The 21,362-nt window shown below is 42.5% G+C and overlaps 1 protein-coding gene across 1 annotated transcript in view; it reads right to left on the reverse strand.

Annotated features, from left to right (window-relative positions):
* Window positions 1-2,362: 2,362 nt before the first annotated feature.
* The window catches only part of LOC144508411 (PRELI domain containing protein 3B-like), a 28,036-nt gene continuing 9,036 nt past the window's right edge, over window positions 2,363-21,362 (reverse strand). The window contains exons 2-6 of the mRNA XM_078236296.1: window positions 19,047-19,215; window positions 14,621-14,710; window positions 9,488-9,558; window positions 8,320-8,422; window positions 2,363-6,817 (exon numbers count right to left, since the gene is read on the reverse strand). Of these exons, the coding sequence (XP_078092422.1) occupies window positions 6,704-6,817; window positions 8,320-8,422; window positions 9,488-9,558; window positions 14,621-14,710; window positions 19,047-19,215 (547 nt within the window). The 3' untranslated portion in view covers window positions 2,363-6,703. The remainder of the gene's footprint in view (window positions 6,818-8,319; window positions 8,423-9,487; window positions 9,559-14,620; window positions 14,711-19,046; window positions 19,216-21,362) is intronic.

Raw genomic sequence — 21,362 nt, forward strand, 5'->3', positions numbered from 1 at the left:
TCTTCCCTGCGGCTGTCAGACTTTTGAATGGACTTACCTTGCATTAAGTTGATCTTTCTCTACAGCCTAGCTATGACTAACACTACATTCTGCACTCTCGTTTCCTTCTCTATGTTTTGTCTGTATAGCGTGCAAGAAACAATACTTTTCACTATGTTAATACGTGACAATAATAAATCAAATCAAAATACTTGAGATGTATGTGAATTTTGGGAAGTGTGTTAGAATTTACATAGAAGGTAGAACAGTACAGCACAGTACAGGCCCTTCGGCCCACGATGTTGTGCCGAACCTTTTCCGAAACCAAGATCAAGCTATCCCACTCCCTATCATTCTAGTGTGCTCCATGTGCCTATCCAATAACCTCTTGAAAGTTCCTAAAGTGTCCGACTCCACTATCACAGCAGGCAGTCCATTCCACACCCCAACCACTCTCTGAGTAAAGAACCTACCTCGTACATCCCTCCTATATCTTCCACCACGAACCTTATAGTTATGCCCCCTAGTAACAGCTACATCCACCCGAGGAAATAGTCTCTGAACGTCCACTCTATCTATCCCCCTCATCATCTTATAAACCTCTATTAAGTCGCCTCTCAACCTCCTCCACTCTAAAGAGAAAAGCCCTGGCTCCCTCAACCTTTCCTCATAAGACCTACCCTCCAAACCAGGCAGCATCCTGGTAAATCTCCTTTGCACTCTTTCCAGCGCTTCCACATCCTTCTTATTGTGAAGTGACCAGAACTGCACACAATATTTCAAATGTGGTCTCACCAAGGTCCTGTACAGTTGCAGCATAACCCCACGGCTCTTAAACTCAATCCCCCTGTTAATAAACGCTAACACACTATAGGCCTTCTTCACGGCTCTATCCACTTGAGTGGCAACCTTCAGAGATCTGTGGATATGAACCCCAAGATCTCTCTGTTCCTCCACCTTCCTCAGAAACCTACCTTTGACCCTGCAATCCGCATTCAAATTTGTCCTTCCAAAATCAATCACCTCACACTTTGCGGAAATAAAGAGGAACCTCCTGGCCTGTTTAACCAAAAGCATTGCAATCTGATTTAACACCTTTAACAATTGAATTGACTTCAACATCTTGCAATTATCTGGCTGAAATGCAAAATTGAGGTTCAAAGAACCTAGAAAATTACAGCACAGGAACAAGCCCTTCGGCCCTCCAAGCCTGCACCGACCATGCTGCCCGACTTAACTAAAACCCCCTACCCTTCTGGGGACCATATCCCTCTATTCCCATCTCATTCATGTACTTGTCAAGGCGCCCCTTAAAAGTCACTACCGTTTCCACTTCCACTACCTCCCCCGGCAATGAGTTCCAGGCACCCACTATTCTCTGTGTAAAAAATCTGCCTCATAACTCCTTTAAACCTTGCCCCTTAAACCTATGCTCCCTAGTAGTTGGCTTTTCCACCCTCGGAAAAAGCTTCATGCCAGTTTTGCAGAATCTTGGTCAGATCATCTGGAATACATCATTCAATTCTGGACATATCTCAGGAAGGATATATTCAATATTGGAGGGGGTGCAGTGAACCATTCCTCCGAATGATACCAGGGTAAGAGTTTAAATTAGAAGGAAACATGTCTTTATTCACTCCAGCATAGAATATTCAGGTGTGGTCTACTTGATGTGTTTCAAATAATACAAGAATCCATTTGGGTAAAGGTAACTATTGCCACTTGCAGGAGAATTCCACTAAAAGGAGACTTCTGGGAGTGAAATCAGAAGGTATTACTTTACACAAAGAGCACTAAAAATCAGAATCCCTACACAGCAGATGACCATTCGGCCCAGTGAGTCTGCACCAACTCTCCGATAGAGCATCTTACCTCAGGCTCTATCCCTGTAACCCCACTAATCCCTACACATCTTGGGATACTAAGAGGCAATTTAGCATGGCCGATCCAACTAACCTGCACATCTTTGGACTAACCCCCCCAAAGACTGTGTTATGCCAATTGAAGTTTTCCAGACTGAAATTTCTTAGTTGGAGAAGGGTATGAAAAGACTTGGAGCAAAGGCAGTTGATCAGCTGTGATCGAATTGAATGGCTGAAAGGTGTCAAATAACGTATTCCTGGTCATACTCTAGACCTGCTGGTTAGGTGCATCGGCCATGTTAAATTCTTCCTCCGAACAGGCACCAGAGTGTGGCGACTAGGGGATTTTCACAGTAACTTCATTGCAGTGTTAATATAAGCCTACTTGTGACACTAATAAATAACTTTTTTTAAAAAACTATATGTTCTCACAATAGAAAAAGCCTGTATCTGACATCCATCTTAATACTTAATGTGGCCTAGACAAACATTCAAATCTAAGAAATTCAGACACAATACAATCTAGTTTAAAAACACAATTTTATTGTCAGCAGTTTTGTTAAAAATGATAACTTGGCTGGAGTTTGAAGTACAATTCAGTGCTATTAAAATAAATACTATTCCATACAAAAAACTCCTTCATGGAAATGAAAGGTAGCAGAGATATTACACAGGAAATAATTTAAAAAAAACTAACACTGTGTTATGCTTCAACCGAACAAGCCTAGTCCAATGTTCATTTCTTTCTGTTGGTCACATTAAGTTAAACAAAATCTTTATCTAGCGAAACATTAAACAATAAATGTTACGAGCAGCATATTAAAAAAAAGTTTTTGTCTTTTTGTAGCTGTGAAAGGTTCCAGCTCATAGGCCATTTATGTGGAGACGGAAACACAAGTAGATACAGACTTGCCCAGGGAGGAATGTCCATTGTACCAGAACAAAACCAAACTAAGTAGGTGTAAGGGTAGAATCTGGAACAGTCCCCTGAGCCCATTTACAGCAGAATTTCAAATGTTCACCCACTGACCACAGTCTTTTTTTGGAACTCTAATAAAAAAATTGAGTCATGCTGCCCAATTAAATCTACATTCATCTTGAATCTTGCAAAGAATGAGCTTTTGGGCCCTGTGGGTGATGACTGGGTTCCAGTTCTAAATCCCATAAAAAAGTTTTCTTTTTAAAAATCACTGAAGTCTCCAGAATCGCACCAGCCTTAGCACTCCCAAGAGAATCACAGAAACTGCAGCACAATAAACTGTGAACTCTTCAACCAAACTATTTATTTTGAAAATCTGAAGTGAAATAGTAAATGCTGGAAACACCCCACATCTGTGGAAAGAGGGAGAGTTTAGGGGCAATGTTTCAACTCAATTACCTTTCATCAGAACAAATTCTGACATGAGTGAATCAACCTGAAACATTGCCTACACGTTTCTCTCTCAACATATTTACTTTAATCTCATCTCCCCAGATGCACAGTCAGGCAAACTCACCATGTGCTGTGACATTTCCATATATTGCTAATTGAAAAACCTAATTTATTAAAAGTTTATTTCTATTCACCATATTAGTGCAACACGACCAAATGTGTTTGGCACAACTTATCTCTCTGCTCAGCCCAGATAGTGGCAAAACTCCAGGGTGACCCCAGAAGACACTCATTAAGAAATATTATTGCCAGAGAGTTGTTTGAATGAAAATTTGAAGTTTGGAACTAAAAAAAAGAAGAGTTTTTTTATTGCAAGATATGCTGTGTGATAGAATCTTGTGTGAAATAGTAAACACCACCCTGCACTTTAGTGCCGCACAAATAGTGCACTGAGACATAATGTGCTGGTGAATGCAGGCACCTCAAACGTAAATACGTGCTCCACTGAAGAAATCTATCTGCTCAGTAGCTCAATCTCCCCGTAGCTCAATCTGTATGTATAATGGAAACTGAACAGAACACAGTCCCCAGAGAACAAACTTAAATCCTGCTGCACTTGCTAGTCAATTGGTACTACACAAAACCAGTGGTTATATAAGGAACAGCTCAGCAGCATCATGGCAGCGCAGGCACAATGGGCTGAATGGCCTCTTTCTCCACCATAACCTTTCTATGGTCAAAAGCCAAAGCTCTGAATTCTCCAACAAAAACGTTACAGAAAGAGAGCTCAAAAAGGGAAGAAGCCCTCAGGCCGGACAACTCAAATAAGACTCTCAATTCAAAACTATCCTGTAGTTGAGGCAAAAAGTGTATTAAAGTTAAATGATAGTATTTGTGAGCACTTTCTCACTTCTCAAGCTCCTCCTTTTCAATGAATTAGTGATTTACGCAAGGAAAGGAAATGCACAGCCAATCTGACTGCAGCAAGGTTCCACCGTTGGTTATAAGTGATCAGTTTATACACCTTTGATAGTATTGAAAAAGGAATGTTAGCTAAAGTAATGGAAAATCTCTCCTTTAAAATAATGCCTTAGGATCTTTAATGTTGACTTAAACAAATCTCATGAGAAGGGTGGAATTACTGATTGCTGTGTAGCTATCTGTGCTGGTATTCGATGGAATGCTTGAACTAGCAACCTTCTGATCCCGTGAACACCAAATTAAATTTTAATTCTGTATACTTTCAATTGCTTTTAAAATGCTGAAGAATCTATTTGAAGTGAAACAGGTCACGAAGAGCACAATCCAGCTTCTTTTACCAATACAACAGGTTCTCCATCCCTCACAGCCGAGCTCAGGAATTCTTGCATTGTGATCTGTCCCATTCAACTGGGTGATATTGGGTTTGGTGCAACAAAAGGGTTGTTTTCTTGTATCTGCAAGTGGCTACAGGATTATCCTAGATATCCAACCAATGGCCAAAATCAATACAGCTCCTCCGGGTCAGAAGACACGTCCTAACCATGGTCACTGAGGTAGCTGTGATTTGTAAAGGGTTATTCATAGAATCCGACAGTGCAGAAGGAGGCCATTCGGCCCATTGAGTCTGCACGACCACAATCCCATCCAGGCCCTATCCCCATAACCCCATGCATTTACCCTAGCTAGTCCCCCGACACTAAGGGGCAATTTGGCAGGGGCAATTTAGCATGGCCAATTCACCTAACCCACACATCTTTGGACTGTGGGAGGAAACCGGAGCACCCGGAGGAAACCCACGCAGACACGGGGAGAATGTGCAAACTCCACAGTGACCCGAGGCCGGAATCGAACCCAGGAGCTGAGGCAGCAGTGCTAACTGCTGTGCCACCATGCCGCCCCCAATTAAAACAGACACAACCGCTACATTATCATGGAACTTGGCAGTATTATAAGGCTCTGCTGTAATTCTGATAATACAAAGTAACGTGACTTTGGGACGTGATGGAACTGTATTTCCTACTGCTAATTTACTGCTGGGTCAAAACATGTTCCTGTGAAGATGACTAATAATTAAAGAAGAAGCGTCTCTATTAAAAAGTGCTAGATACAAGTACAACATACTGAAAGCCTTCACTAATGTTTCAGTGTTTTAGGAATGTCAACACCTCAATGTAGATCATCTATGGCAACTGCGTGGTACAATTCTCTCTAGGTTAAATTGTAAACACTAATGAAACAAAGATTACCAAAACCTAGTTACCCACAGATTCACAGGAACTTTCATACAAAACCATAACTGTTAAGTATTTCTTGATATTACGGCAACATCCTTGGCTTTCTCACACATTTGCTCTTCATATATAAATTTACTAGCTCTGTGACACTGTTGTACAGTATTATACCTCTTACTACGGCAGAGTCCTGTTTCTTGACGAATGTTGCACTGAATGACTGAGAACTGGATCCAAATTCCAAAAGTTTAACTTCCTAATTTTAATACTGAAATTTAAAACACCCATGCTGCAATACTTGCTGTTCGGGACTAACAGTTGGGCTGTTAGGTATGGGAAGTCAAAACAACATTTTTTTCCCCAAGTTTTGATTATGTTGAACTTAATAGCATAATTATGCTAGCAGACTCCAAGTTAATCCCCGATTTCCAACAAGTCTTAATCACAACAGCTTGTCCAAATTGCCAGTGAAACATTTGTGTGCCCTGTACCTCAAACCCTTGCTCAAAGCTGCTAGGTGTTGGGTGTTGCTGGATTAGGGATCAGAAGGTGCTTCTTCAGTGTCTCACCCACATGGCAAGTCACAAGCTGTGAAGACAATGAACATCAGTAGGTTGCTGGGCGCCACGCTGATCCAGCCCTTACATAAACTACTGGATAATGATCAGGAATGGGAACACAAGCTGATTGTTCTGGTCTGGCATTGCTGAGGCTAATTACAGCAATCCTACTGGCCACCCTGACCAGTTAACAGAGTCCAGATGAAGGACTGAACCTGATCTGTCATCCTGTTATACAAGGACTTTGCCAATTGATCCACCAGCGAAAGTACTGTCTGCTGATCAATGGTAAGTGGCACAAATGTGGTTTTGTTTTTAATCTCTGCAAATATTTTGGGCCACAAAATCTGACATAGAGGTCACAAGCTCCAACTTACTGGTCTTTGCCAGCTCTCAATTCTTCTGCCAATATTATAATATACCTAGTAATAAATATTATAACCCAGTACTTCCCTCTGTGCACCAGTTCTAATACACTCTCTCCAAATCAAATCCTCCAGGAAAACACGCGCACTGCACAGGCGGAACACAATTGTAATCGGCACGCAGCAGTATGGAGTGTCCCACCGAAACAGAGCGAGAAGCAAACAAATCCAAGTTGCTTTACACTTCTTAGATCTGCAGCTCTGGTAAACGAGGGAAATGAAATGCACAGTGGGAAGCAGTCGGCTAAACAGTCCAGAGGCGAACAACATATTTCTCAACAACCCTCAGCTATTACTCCACTGAAGTTGCTGCCATTGGCATTTTGATACTTCCTCTTGCAGATGCTGTCAACTCTTCGATTTCAGCATTTAATTTGCGAATTACCCACTCCATTGCTTCTCGTCCCTGTGTAGAAAAACATAGACAGCAATGTCAAAATACTGGTCAAAACAGTGTAAATCATTCATTACATGTAGTGAAAAGAGAAGTTGGATGAGACCATTATAAACCAATGCAGTAAGATCCTTTCGAGATTCCTAAAAGCAACTTCAGGGTGGCATGGTGGTTAGCATTGCTGCCTCAGCGCCAGGGACATGGGTTTAATTCTAGCCTAGATGTGCGGAGTTTGACCATTTTCCCCGTGTCTGCGCGGGTTTCCTCTGGTTTCCTCCCGCACGCCAAAGATGTGCAGGTAGGTTGTGCTATAGGGATTCCATGAACTTAGTCTGTCAATTAAATCATACAAAACCATTCCAAGCTTCATTCATAATCACTGTTGGTCAACTTGAGGGGGAAACAGAATACTAAAAGTCAGACAGAATCTCCATACCTGATCACAAAGAAGTGCTATCAGGTGAGGACAACATCAGGCTTGCATACTGCGCTGACTAGGTGGGCCCATACGTCCCTGAAGGATGGCATAGTGATAATGTCACTGGTCTAGTTAGCCAAAGGCCCAGGCTCTAAGCATTGGGTTCAAATCCCAGCACAGCAGCCGCTGGAATGTAAATTCAGTTAATAAATCTGCAACGTAAAGCTAGTCTCACTAATTGTCACCATGAAACTATCATTGACTGTTATAAAAACTGGTTCACTAATGTCCTTTTAGGGAAAGAAATCTGCCATCCTTACCTGGCCTACATGTTAATCAGACCCACAGTAATTTAGTCCATTCTTAACTGTCCCGTGCAATGACCTAGCACTGCCTGCAAGTTCCAGGCACACACCACCCTGACTCTCTCCATCCTCTGTGTGGGTACACTGTGAGTGTACCCACACCACCTGGGCTGCAGCGGTTCAAAGAGGTCGCTTACCACCATCTTTCCAAGGACAACAAATGCTGACCTTGCCAATGACGTCTACAGCCCATGAGGTAATAAAGGGGAGGCAATGTCCTAGTAGTATTATCGCTAGACTATTAATCCAGAAATTCAGCTGATGTTCTGGGGATCCAAGTTTGAATCCCGCCACGGCAGATGGCGGAATATGAATTTTAAAAAAAATCTGGAATTAAGAATCTACCGATGACCATGAAACCATTGTCACCTGTCGGAAAAACCCATCTGGTTTATTAATGTTCTTTAGGGAAGAAAATCTGCTGTTCTTACCTGGTCTGGCCAACACGTGACTCCAGAGTCACAGCAATGTGGTTGATTCTCAACTGAACTAAATGCTGGCCAGCCAGGGACACCAGTGTTCCATAAATGAATATTTTTTTAAAATTCCAGAATATCCATAGAGAGATAGAGAAGAACTATCAACATCCTTAGAACTATACCAGGAAAAAATGTTGAGGGAGGGGAGAAGCACACCGAGTAAGCTATTATTTTAGACAGGTAATTCAAAAAGAAAATGATCTTTCTTCCTCTTTTCACTTATGGTCCTATTTTCCCAACCCTTATACTCACTTTATTTGCATTAGCAGAGATGCTGTTTGCCATTATTCCTTCCATGTAGCTGCTTAGGCTCACCCCTTTGACACTGATTATAGCTTCTTGGGTGAGGATTGTTCTGAAACAACAAAACAGAATCATACATTTGAGGTCCTACTGGAAGAAAAGGGGCAATATAATTGAGAAATGACCTGTACAAATTGCTCTGAATTAATATCATACAATTTCCGGGTTCCCCTTCCCCTCAAGGTCTGCTTCAAAGCTGTATGATAGAAAGCTCCTGAGCTACTTCTCCTTTTAGATGCCAAAATAACCTCTGAGGGAATGTCATGTGGACCAGCCATTGGTTAAACCTCCCAACACAAAAAATATCAGACATAGTAGGAAGGCAAACCAAGGAGCAGATCAATCTAATAATTCCATGGGTCTGTCATCTGCCCTATTCAACCTCATGTGGAATTTAGAAGAATGAGAGATCTCATTGAAACGTATAAAATTCTGGCAGGGCTGGACGGACTGCATGCTAGGATGTTGTTTCTTCAGGCTGGGAGTGGTGGCGGGGGGGGGGGGTTTCCTAGAAAAAGGGGTCACAGTCTCAGGATATGGATAGGCCATTTAGAACTCAGATGAGGAGAAACTTCTTCAGAGGATGGAGTCGAGAGATTTGTGGATTTCTCTACCACAGAAGGCCGTGGAGGCCAAGTCACAATATGTTTAAGAAGGAAATAGATAGATTTCTACAGTCTAAAGGTGTTGAGGGACGAAGGGAGAATGTGGGAGTATGGCATTGAAATAGAAGATCAGCCGTGATCATATGAAAGCGGAGCAGGCTCCAAGGGCCATATGTTCTACTCCCGCTCCTATTTTCTCTGCTTCTATATATTATTAAATAGCTTAAGTTTTTAAAATAACAGAAAACGAAACAGCAGCCTAGAACTCCAGAGATTGACTCTATATTTCACTGCTAATTTCTGTTCTTAGCCTAGCTCATGTAAGGGTGTTCCCTCTCTGTTTGGTGCCTGCAAAGCAGACAGTGGACTTGCTGCTGATCACCCAAGAGGAAAACCGGGAAGTCATCTAACAAGGTGAAAGAGAAATAAAAGGACTTCAAATCCACGTGTGAATTAACAATAAAGCTGCACCAATAAAACTGCACTCAACCAACAAGTGTGCTTGCACCTACTTTTCCGGGTCCTGTGGGTGGGGTTTGTATTCCAACCGTTCATCCACGGATACTAGATTTGTTAATGTTATCTGAAAAATAATGCAATTAGAAAACACAATTGAAACACTAAGCAGAACAGTTCTACAATCAAGGTGCTCAAACATACACCACAGTAACCAATAACATGGTCACCATTAATATCCTATCAAAATGAATGGGGAACCGAGTGCTGCAGTGGATGACATGCGTGGCTTCACCTTGAGATTTGGGTCCATAATCAAACCCAGAATAATGGTTTGTCTGTGGACTGCAAGAGATGTCAGCTAGGGTAGTCTCATTTGGCAGAGATCACAGCATAGAATTGCACCCAATTTTGAAGAGACAACACATTGGTGTTCCAGGAAATCACCATTGGTACGACAGAGGTTATTGTTCTGAGGTACAGTGTCACAGTAAATTGAATTTTACACTATTGCACGGTGCCACATGCTTTGGGAATAACAATGCTGAATTCGGTGTCTTTCGTTATTGCAATGGAGAGGGATAGGGCCGTACGGCAGGGCAAGGTTTATAATTGGGGGAGGGGTAATTATGATGCGATTAGGCAAGAATTAGGGAGCATAAGATGGGAACAGAAACTGTCAGGGAAAGGCACAAATGAAAAGTGGAACTTGTTCAAGGAACAAATAACTGCGTGTCCTTGATAGGTATGTCCCTGCCAAGCAGGGAGGAAATGGCCGAGTGAGGGAACCATGGTTCACAAAAGAGGTTGAATGGCTTGTCAAGAGGAAGGAGGAAGCGTATCTAAGGGTGAGAAAACAAGGTTCAGTTGGGTCGCTTGAGGGTTACAAGGTAGCAAAGAAAGAGCTAAAAAAAAGGGCTTAGGAGAGCTAGGAGGGGGCATGAGAAGTCCTTGGCGGGTCGGATCAAGGAAAACCCCAAGGCTTTTTACTCTTATGTGAGGAATGAAAGAATGACCAGGGTGAGGTTAGGGCCGGTCAAGGACAGTAGTGGGAACTTGTGCATGGAGTCAGAAGAGATAGGAGAGGCGATGAATGAATACTTTTCTTCAATGTTCACCAAGGAGAGGGGCCATGTTTTTGAGGATGAGCGTGTGATACAGGCTGATAGGCTGGAGGAGGCAGATGTTCTGAGGGAAGATGTATTAGCAATTTTGAAAAACCTGAAGGTCGATAAGTCCCCTGGGCCAGATGAGATATATCCTAGGATTCTTTGGGAGACAAGGGATGAGATTGCAGAGGCTTTGATCTTTGGGTCCTCACTGTCCACGGGGATAGTGCCAGAGGACTGGAGAGTGGCGAATGTTGTTCCTCTGTTCAAGAAAGGAAATAGGAATGACCCTGGTAATTATAGGCCGATTAGTCTTACTTCGGTGGTCGGTAAGTTAATGGAAAAGGTCCTGAGGGATAGCATTTACGACCATTTAGAAAGATGCAGCTTAATCCGGGATAGTCAACATGGGTTCGTGAAGGGTAAGTCTTGCCTCACAAATTTGATTGAATTTTTTTGAGGTGGTAACGAAGTGTGTCGATGAAGGTAGAGCAGTTGATGTCATATACATGGATTTTAGTAAGGAGTTTGATAAGGTTCCCCATGGCCGGCTCATGAAGAAATTAAGGAGGTGTGGGATAGAGGGAAATTTGGCCAATTGGATAAGCAACTGGCTATCTCATAGAATAATTCCCACTCACCTGAAGGGGCTTAGAGCTCCGAAAGCTTGTGTGGCTTTTGCTACCAAATAAACCTGTTGGACTTTAACCTGGTGTTGTTAAACTTCTTACTGTGTTTACCCCAGTCCAACGCCGGCATCTCCACATCATATCTCATAGAAGAGAGAGGGTGGTGGTGGATGGAAAATTTTCAGACTGGAGACCAATTACCAGCGGTGTATCACAAGGATCGGTGCTGGATCCTCTGCTATTTGTGATTTTTATAAATGACTTGGAGAAGGGGGCTGAAGGGTGGCTCAGTAAATTTGTGGATGACACCAAGATTGGTGGAGTAGTGGATGAGGTGGAGGGCTGTTGTAGGCTGCAAAGAGACATTGATAGGATGCAGAGTTGGGCCGAAAAATGGCAGATGGAGTTTAACCCTGATATGTGCGAGGTGATTCATTTTGGTAGGACAAATTTGAATGCGATTACAGGGTCAAAGGTAGGGTTCTGAGGAATGTGGAGGAACAGAGAGATCTTGGGGTTCATATCCACAGATCTCTGAAGGTTGCCACTCAAGTGGATAGAGCCGTGAAGAAGGCCTATAGTGTGTTCGCATTTATTAACAGGGGGTTGGAGTTTAAGGGCCGTGGGGTTATGCTGCAACTGTACAGGACCTTGGTGAGACCACATTTGGAATATTGTGTGCAGTTCTGGTCACCTCATTATAAGAAGGATGGGGAAGCATTCGAGAGAGTGTAGAGGAGATTTACCAGGATGCTGCCTGGTTTGGAGGGTAGGTCTCATGAGGAAAGGTTGAGGGAGCTAGGGCTTTTTTCTTTAGAGCGGAGGAAGTTGAGAGGCGACTTAATAGAAGTTTATAAGATGATGAGGGGGATAGATAGACTGGACATTCAGAGACTATTTCCTCGGGTGGATGTAGCTGTTACTATAACTATATAACTATAAGGTTCGTGGTGGAAGATATAGGAGGGATGTACGACGTAGGTTCTTTACTCAAAGTGGTTGGGGTGTGGAATGGACTGCCTGCTGTGATAGTGGAGTCGGACACTTTAGGAACTTTCAAGCGGTTATTGGATAGGCACATGGAGCACACTAGAATGATAGGGAGTGGGATAGCTTGATCTTGGTTTCGGAAAAGGTTCGGCACAACATCATGGGCCGAAGGGCCTGTACTGTGCTGTACTGTTCTATGTTCTATATATAGGAAGCCTTTAAACCAGAAATAGACCATTTGGTCCACTAGGTCCATGCTGGTGCCGATGCTCCACAAGAGCCTCCTCGTAGCCTCCTCTATTTAATCATACCATCATATCCTTCTATTCCTTTTCCCTTGTGTACTCATCCAGCCCGCCTTCAATGTATCAATGCTATTTGCTTCAACTACTCTGTGGTCATGAGTTCCACATTCTCACCACTCTCTGGATAAAAAATCTCTTGCATATCCTGTTAGATTTGTGACTGTTTTATACTTATGGCTCACAAATGGAATCATCATCCTCAAGTCTACTCTATCAAATCATTTCACAAGGCTTCCATCTGCTCACCCCTCAAACTTTTCCTTTCTCGAGGAAAGAACCCCAGCCTTTGCTGAGCTATAGCCTCTCAGTTCCAGTAACATCCTTGTAAATCTTTACTGCAATTCTACAGTGCCGCTATACCTTTCTTGTAATATAGAGACAGAGGTGTTCCAACTGAGATTTTGTACAAATTCAACATAAACCGGTAGCACAGTGGTTAGCACTGCTGCTTCACAGCTCCAGGGACCTGGGTTCGATTCCTGGCTTGGGTCACTGTCTGTGTGGAGTTTGCACATTCTCCTTGTGTCTTCGTGGGTTTCCTCCGGGTGCTCCGGTTTCCTCCCACAGTCCAAAGATGTGCGGGTTAGGTTGATTGGCCAGGTTAAAAATTGCCCCTTAGTGTCCTGAGATGTGTAGGTTAGAGGGATTAGTGGGTAAATATGTAGGGATATGGGGGTAGGGCCTGGGTGGGATTGTGGTCGGTGCAGACTCGATGGGCCGAATGGCCTCTTTCTGCACTGTAGGGGTCTATGATTCTATGATTTTGATGATAAGTTCACTGATTTCCAATTCTATTACTCCACAACTGGATCCCAGTGCCTTGCTTTTAGACTTTTATGGCCTTCTTAACCGGTGTGTTTACTTGCAATGATTTGTGAAATATGAGAGTGTTCTATGCCCTAAAGTGAGAACTGATCACTGCAATAAGGACAAAGATGCGACAGAAAGCGAAGGATCGCTTCACATTGGTGCTTCTTTTGGATGCACTTCTACAGTATGATACAGGACAAGTCAGGAAAAATATTCACTCATGTTCTGTCCTGTGGGCCATCTCAGGTGCCTGGAATTTTAGACTGGGGGACACTCAGTCTAAAATTCATCCAGCCACCAATCCTTGACCGTGAGCAGCAAGAACAATTGGCATTGCAATAAATCCGGTAGTCTGTGAACTGGCACCACAATTTTTTAATGGAATGCGGGCGACAAGGCCAGCATGTGTTGCCCATCCCCAACTGCCCTGCACTGAGTGGCTTGCTAGTCCATTTCAGAGGGCAGTTACTAGTCAACCATATTGCTGTGGAGTTACATGTAGGCCAAGTTAAGGATGGCAGATTTCCTTCCCTTAAGGGCATTAGTGAACCAGATGGGTTTTTACAACAGCCGAGAGTAGTTGCTCAATAGTTGGTTCATGCTCACCAACTCTGAGGCTTGCTTTAAATTCCAGATTTATTAGTTGAATTCAAATTCCATCAGCTGCTATGTTGGGATTTGAACCCATGTCCCCAGAGTATTGGCCTGGGCCTCTGAATTATTAGCCCAGTGACATTACCACTATCCCACTGTCTCCCCAGAATATTATATTGACTATTATACTGTTTTTTAATTGCGTTATTTTGCAGATTACATTAATAAACATTAACCGTAAAGATGCTTAGATTTAAAAATACAACCGGTTCACTAATACCCTCCAGGGAAGGGAATCTTCTATCCCTATAGGAACTGTTTCCACTGGGAGGAAGGTCGGTAAGCAGAGGGCACTTTTAAGATAATTGGCAAAAAGAAGTGGTGAGGAGTTATAATCTGGACTGTACTACCTGAAAGGGGGATGGAAGGGATTAGTTTAATTTGGTGTCATGTTCGGCACAACATCGTGGGCCGAAGGGCCTGTTCCTGTGCTGTCCTGTTCTATGTGTGAGATTTTTCCCATAGCACACAGGTTACCACACTCAAGCATTTATATGGTTACGATTTGCTGTCATGTCAATAGATGGAAATGCTGTCCTGAAAAACCTGCATCTTGTACGCTGAATTTAGCAGTTATGTAAAACACAGTCTGCTCATTTCAGAATGTGGGCCAATTGCAGGAAGTTCCTGAAACTATGCAATACTTCTGGTCAATATTACAGCTCCAGTTAGCCCCTCATGTTTCTACTAACATTTGCAGATCGAAGCTCCATGGTCCGTTTCATGGGATCCACGACAGAGTGTTCCTGCACATACGTCCGCGTCCTCGAGGCACCAATAAGCTGGAAAATTGGAACAAAGATCAAGGTTTTAGATAAAAATACCATTAATTCTTCCACCTGGCATTAATCAAAGCTGCAGCGAACTTACTTCACACTCAGCATTTGACAAGAGCAATATGATATTGTACGGTACATGGCCGCCCTCCAACCTCACGCGTTGGAAGTGAGACAGCCCAGTTTCCCAATGCTACACTTTACAGACACAGTTGAGATGTCCAAGTAATCATCAATCACTTGTCAAAGCAGACACTACCATTTATTTTGATAGCACCCTTCCATCTATGAAAGGGGAGGGAAACGGCCCATTTCAAATGAATTGTCTTCACACGACGCACCTTTGCTGGTGGCTGAAGGGGCCAATCCCTGTGGGGCAGGTTCTGTCACAGGTTTCACTCATGAAGCTACCAAGTGGGTTGTTGTTTTCAGTGTTGGAGTCTGTAGCCACTGGTTACTGAGGTGATGTGTGCCAGTCCAAAGGTGTTGCTGCCATTTTCCTCAGTTGTCAGCTAGTGACTCCCCGTGTGATTAGCAATGTCTAGGGTCATTGTGTCACACTTGCAAGCGTCCTTGAAGAGGAGCTTTGGGCTTCACACTGTTCATCTGGCTCCAGCTACCCTGTCATTCAGAACACCCTTGGGGATGTGACCATCTTGTATAGGATGTTTGGGAATGAGAAACCAGAATGGGAGGAGGTGATCTCTAACACTTGTTCAATTATCAAACTCCTCTCTCCCTCCCTTTTTTGCTTTCATCACTTAAATGTGTCAAACATATTGATCCACCTGATTCAGTGCCAGGAACTCCCTTGTTAGCCAGTAAACCGATTAGGCAATTGCAGGGAGAGTGGAGGAATGTAGCTGACTTGACTGCTTTACAGAAAGCCAGCATTAACTCAATGGGACAACAGATCTCCTTTTGTGCTGTCACAACTCTGACTCTAAATATGTCACAGGGTATTAGGACAAGCCGTACAACAAATAAGGGGAGTTTCAGATGATATTTTTCGAGGGACTTCGCATGTCATTCACAAACAGCTCCTCTTTCACTCCCAATTCACGACACCATTCCATCTACATCTCCCACAAAATGATTTATTGAGCAAACGGACACCACAATGTCTCCTACAGGCGAGGCATATTATGTTGGTTAGAGGGGCACTAGTGCTTTCAGTTGATGGGGCGGGGTGGTGGGGTTCAGTTGAATAAACTTCTTTCAATTTAATGGAACAAGAAATTTTGTTTATAAAATAGTTTTATTTAGCAGAAACACAAATCTCACACGTAAAGCATTTGAACAGATTGTGACTGAACAGTAAATTGATATCACCCAATTAAAAAAAAACTCCAACTGGGTTAAATTCTCGTACTTAGACGAAGGAGTGGCACGTTGGCACAGTAGTTAAAACTGCTGCCTCACAGTGCCAGGGAACCCGGGTTCAATTTCAGCCCGGTTGACTGTGTGTGGAGTTTGCGCGTTCTCTCCATGTCTGCGTGGGTTTCCTTTGGGTCCTCCAGTTTTCACCCACAGTTCAAAGATGCGCAGGTTAGATGGATTAGCAATGGTAAATGTACGGGGTTAGGGGGGTAGGAAGGGAAGGCCAGGATGGGATGCTCTTTCGGAGAGTCGGTACAGATTTAATGAGCCAAATGTTTTCCTTCTGCACTGTAGGGAGTCTGTGGTTCTGACCCCTGGTTATAACTTGGAAAGAAACGTGTTAGCAGTTCACCAGGCAAGAAATCAGGTGTAATAGAGTGTGGGGGAAATCAATATCAAATAATGCCACTGTGCACTTCTCCACCTTCACTCCTGTCCCTGTCGTGTTCTCAACTTTTTGAATGATTCAAAGTTGTAACCTGATCCACCCAGTCAGTACACACGAGTCACAGTGAAGGCCCTGAAAGGTGACCTTGTGTTATTTTGGCCTGCTTTTCCGCACATCAATCAATTGTGCAATAGGAGGGGGCCTGGTGCAGAATTACGCAACTGAATCCGTACACAACCACAACCTTTAACATATATTCCACGTCAGAATCAAAGTCCGTCAGCATTTTTGATACAATTTACTGAACTTTAACCCGATGTCAGTCTGATTTAATAAAACAAAGGCTTCTGCAATTCATAGGCTCACTGGATAAAAACGAATCCCAATTCTGTGAATCTAAACCATTTAAATCCACCCCGTAGGATTCCATTCTTTTATGTTATCTTTCCTCCCTCGGCCATTATACAAAGTGGTTCTCTGTTTTCAGAGTACAGCGTATTATACATAACCATTCATGGTAGCTTGCAGGTTGGAACGTCACAAGCCTGCGTAGATCAGTGAACCCAATATGGTTCAGAGCTCTGAATAGAACACTCCTTATGGGCACACTGGAGGTTCTGGAGGACAGTGGCAATTCTGGAATACTTCTGGTTCTTGTCCCCATTGTCAGATGGGACCATTTAATTAGTAGACTAATGGATTCTTCGTGAACAGTTTAGGTGCACAACATGCAGCTTTGCAAGAAAACTTTTAGTCCATTTTCATTTAGTTAACAGGTCTCAAACCGTGCTTACTAATACATTTTGCTGTTATAATTTGGAATTTATCTAGTGGGCAACAGTTTACCAACACATTTAATTACTTTTGCCATGTACGACCTGATTGGACATGCTTAAGGAAATGACAAGGTGTTGTATAAATGTCAGCTATCTTTAATAAGGCTAAAAACAATTCTTTTGGAACTTCCAGGAATATTAAAATCAAACAGGGCAATCTAGTTTGGCAACTAGAAGCCCAATGCCTGTTGTTGCTGGGGCTCCAGGTCATATGCTGCTCAGAAAATATTCAGGCAATTTGCTTCAGCCTTGAATGTTAATCGACGTCAATAAGTTTCCTTTACAATTTGCCAAGTAACATGCGGCCACAAACAAATACAAGTGGGCACTGGGAGTTCAACTGGTCTGATGAGAGAGCTCAAAACCTCCCCAGATTGCAATTCCACATTTAAATGGGATGTCCGGCCAGGAGGTCGAATTCGCTTTTTTTACATATTCATTCAGATTACTTCTAAGAACAAGTTAAAAAAGTACAGATCCCTATCTATATTGTTTCATCCTATGCCTTGTGTACGGCAATCGGATATCTTTCCCGCCTGGCTGCAGTCCCTCCCATGCCACTGAGTTTAAGTTGTGACTTGGTCCTCTCCCTGACTAAAGACATTGCTCACACAAGTCTTCCATCTATTTTGGGGCCATCAGAATCCCATCCAACAAATTCAGCGTGATGGATCACAGGTCCCAACTGATTCCGGTCAGTCGTAAAGAGCAGGTGATTCTGGAGATTGATCCTGGCGATCAGTAGCAGTTTGGGTATGCTCTTATACTCGTCCCCAAGTTCATCTCTGCAATATTTTAATTGTGCTATCTTTGATTGGGGGTTACTGTATTTGGAGAAGCAGCAGTTAAACATGTCACCAAGTATAGTAACACACGATTCACAATACCACAAGCAAAGGACACTGACTCGTCAGACAGGCACTGAGATACAATATAACACTACTATTGATGCCAAGCCAATAAACTGCACATTTTCACATTACCTATAGCATCGGAGGGCAAGGTGGAGTATTTAGATATTAGGTGAGTGTTCTGGTTGCTCGTGACTGTGACTGGGTAAGTTTGATTTGATTTACTGTCACATGTATTGGTATATAGTGAAAAGTATTGTCTCTTGCGCGCTTCAGAGACAAAGCACAATGTTCATAGGGAAGGAGAGGGAAGTGGGGGAGCTGTGGTGCATTGAGCATGGCGGGAAGTTGGTGGGGAGGAAATGTCACGGGCAGGTGCATTCACTGACCTTGACCATTCACAGTATTCACAGAATTTCACAGTAACTTCTTTGCAGTGTTAACGTAAGCCTTACTTTTGACAAATAAACTTTTAACTTTTTCACACGAGGTGTTTCAAATGGGAAATTGGATAGGCACCTGAAAATAGAAAATGTCTTAAAATGTTTTTGAAAGCAGGATAAGATGATGATACGTACACTTGGTACTTCAGAGGACAGGTACCAGATAGCCGAGAGCAAAAATCAGAAGGATAATACTTGCCAGGTTCCTGCTAGACAAAAAGCACCAGTGGTGTTCGGATGAGGAACAGCTCATTTATCCTTTTACCAGCAGGTCAATGCTGTCTTGACTTGTCTTAAAGGGGGCAGGGTTGAAGGATATTGTTTTTGTAAAAAGAATTGGCAAAAACCCAAGATTCACTGAATATATAGGAACAAAAATGTAGATTCTGTTCTTTACTAACTAAAAGGGAGTGTAACAGTTCATAATGGAAGAACAGTACTTACTGATTTGACAACAGACGGTAGTCCCCATTCTGTACTGAGCAGCCTCTGACTATGCAACTTGCCTTGGTCATCAATACGTCGATCTAATACATCTACTCCTACAACACAAGGGTTCATGGGATTGGGGTACTTCTGCATGGCAGCTTTAAACACTGTTTCCCATGGATGGCTGAGAAAGAAATACAAAGAAATCAGCAACAAAACAATGTTGAATTTTCTTAACGTCATAGTCAATCTATAGTCAAGGGTTTGTAAGCAGCCTTATAGGAACGATACAAGAGCAATGGAAAGATGGAATATCCCTGACAGGTTAATGACCAGTCAAGACTTGAAGCTGTTTTCACTTGAGAAAGTTAAAGGCGGTTCCAAGATTTTGAAGAGTGATGAGATAAGACTGCAAATTATTTCCACTAGTTAGTCACATTGTTACAGTATGGCTCAAATTCATCACCATAAAACATTCAAAATAAAAACAGAAAATGCTGGAAACACTCAACAAGTCAGAGAACATCTGTGGAGAGAAAAAGTTAATGTTACAAGGCAGTCAACTATTTCTTTATTCATTCACGGGATGAGGTAAGGCCAGCATTTATAGCCCATCCCAAATTCATGAGGTGTGCCACTTTCCTTACACGCTCAAGAGGTTAGAGTGTGAAGGATTCTACAAAAGGGCTGTTGAAGCAGAAATCACAAAATATTTCAAGGTGAATTAGATATTATTTGAAAAGATTATAAAATGTGTGGGGCTAAGCAGGAGAGTGGGATTGGATTAGGCATGAAGAGTTCATAATCACCTCTGAAGATCCTGAAAAACTGTTACATAAACTATTATAAAAATAAACTTTAAAATAAACTTATATGTTTAAATGTCAAACTTCTCCAAAACACACATTTTAAAAATGTTTCCACCTCATTTGCATGTTCCAGTGCATTTTACTTCCTGGCTTGCTGTCTGTCTGTGAGAATACTTCAATGTGATTCATTGCTTAGCTTGCTTGAGGATATCACTGCTGCTGAACCCTTGGAGATGCCCTTTACTTTTCACTGGGTTGAAACTAAAGTCAGGAAAGAGAAAATCTGTGCCACTGACATGGTAAGATCTCTGTGGGCAGCTCTCTGAGGTCAGTGGTGACTGTTGTTGCTTCACCGCTGAATTAAATCCAGGCCATCGTCCCAATGTATTTGACGTATGCTGTAAGCACCAACAGGAAGATCTTATCAAATTTGACTTGGCATTGTTGGCCAAAGTTCCAGCCAGGATATGGCATTGTGAAAATATGGAAAATCTTTAATTTTTCCCTTCCCCTTCATCACGGAGACCCATGATTGTAGGTATCAGAAGGGGGAATTTCAGCTTGAACAGTTCTGGCATTACTGAGAAACCCCACTGAAAACCCTCCAGAGAAACACTGTTTCAGCAACAAATGCTAACTGGACACCATCCAGAGTAGCTTACAAAAGTAACTGACCAGTTCAGAAACTTACTAACTACATCAGACGGAGTCACCAAGCCACAGCCAATATCACAGTAACTTCATTGTAGTGTTAATGTAAGTCTATTTGTGACTAATAAATAAACTTTAACATTGGAAGAAAGAAACATTATCTACGAAAAGATGATTTAAAGACAAGATAATTTAATTCAAAAGGAACAGCATATCATATTGAAAATTTTCACTCTTAAAATTTAAGCAACAATAATTCACTAATGTCCTTCCGGGAAGGTAAATCTGTCAATCTTAGCTGCGTCTGGCCTTCACATGACGCCAACCTCAGTAACATGGTCGACTCTTCTGTCCAAAACGGTCTTGCAAGCCAGGCAGTTCTGTCAAACGTACTAAACAGTGCAGAAGTAGGCCCCTCGGGCATTCGCTAAGATCATGGCTGATGTGTTTGTGTTGAGTTCTACATTCCCATCTACCCTCAATAACCATTGATTCCCTTGCCTAACAGGAATCTATTCACCTTGACCATAAAAACACTCAATGACCCTATCTTCCTTGCTTTCTGAGGCAGAGTTCCAAAGTTGCATATTCCTCAGGAAAATTGCTCCTCATCTCTATCCTATAAAGATGACTCCTAATTTTAAAACAGTGCCCCCTAGTTCTGGACTCACCCACAAAGGGAAACATCCTTCCCATGTCCACCTTGTCATTGCCGTTCAGGATCTTATATATTTCAACTCAGTCACCCCTCATGCAACTCCAGTTGAAACAAGCCCAGCCTTTCCTCATAAGATAATCTGCTCATTCTAGTATCAATCTAATAAACCTCTTCTTAACTTCCTCCAACACATTTACAGCCTTCCTTAAATAA

This window comes from Mustelus asterias, chromosome 20 (genome assembly GCF_964213995.1).
Source record: "Mustelus asterias chromosome 20, sMusAst1.hap1.1, whole genome shotgun sequence".
NCBI classification, from domain to species: domain Eukaryota; kingdom Metazoa; phylum Chordata; class Chondrichthyes; order Carcharhiniformes; family Triakidae; genus Mustelus; species Mustelus asterias.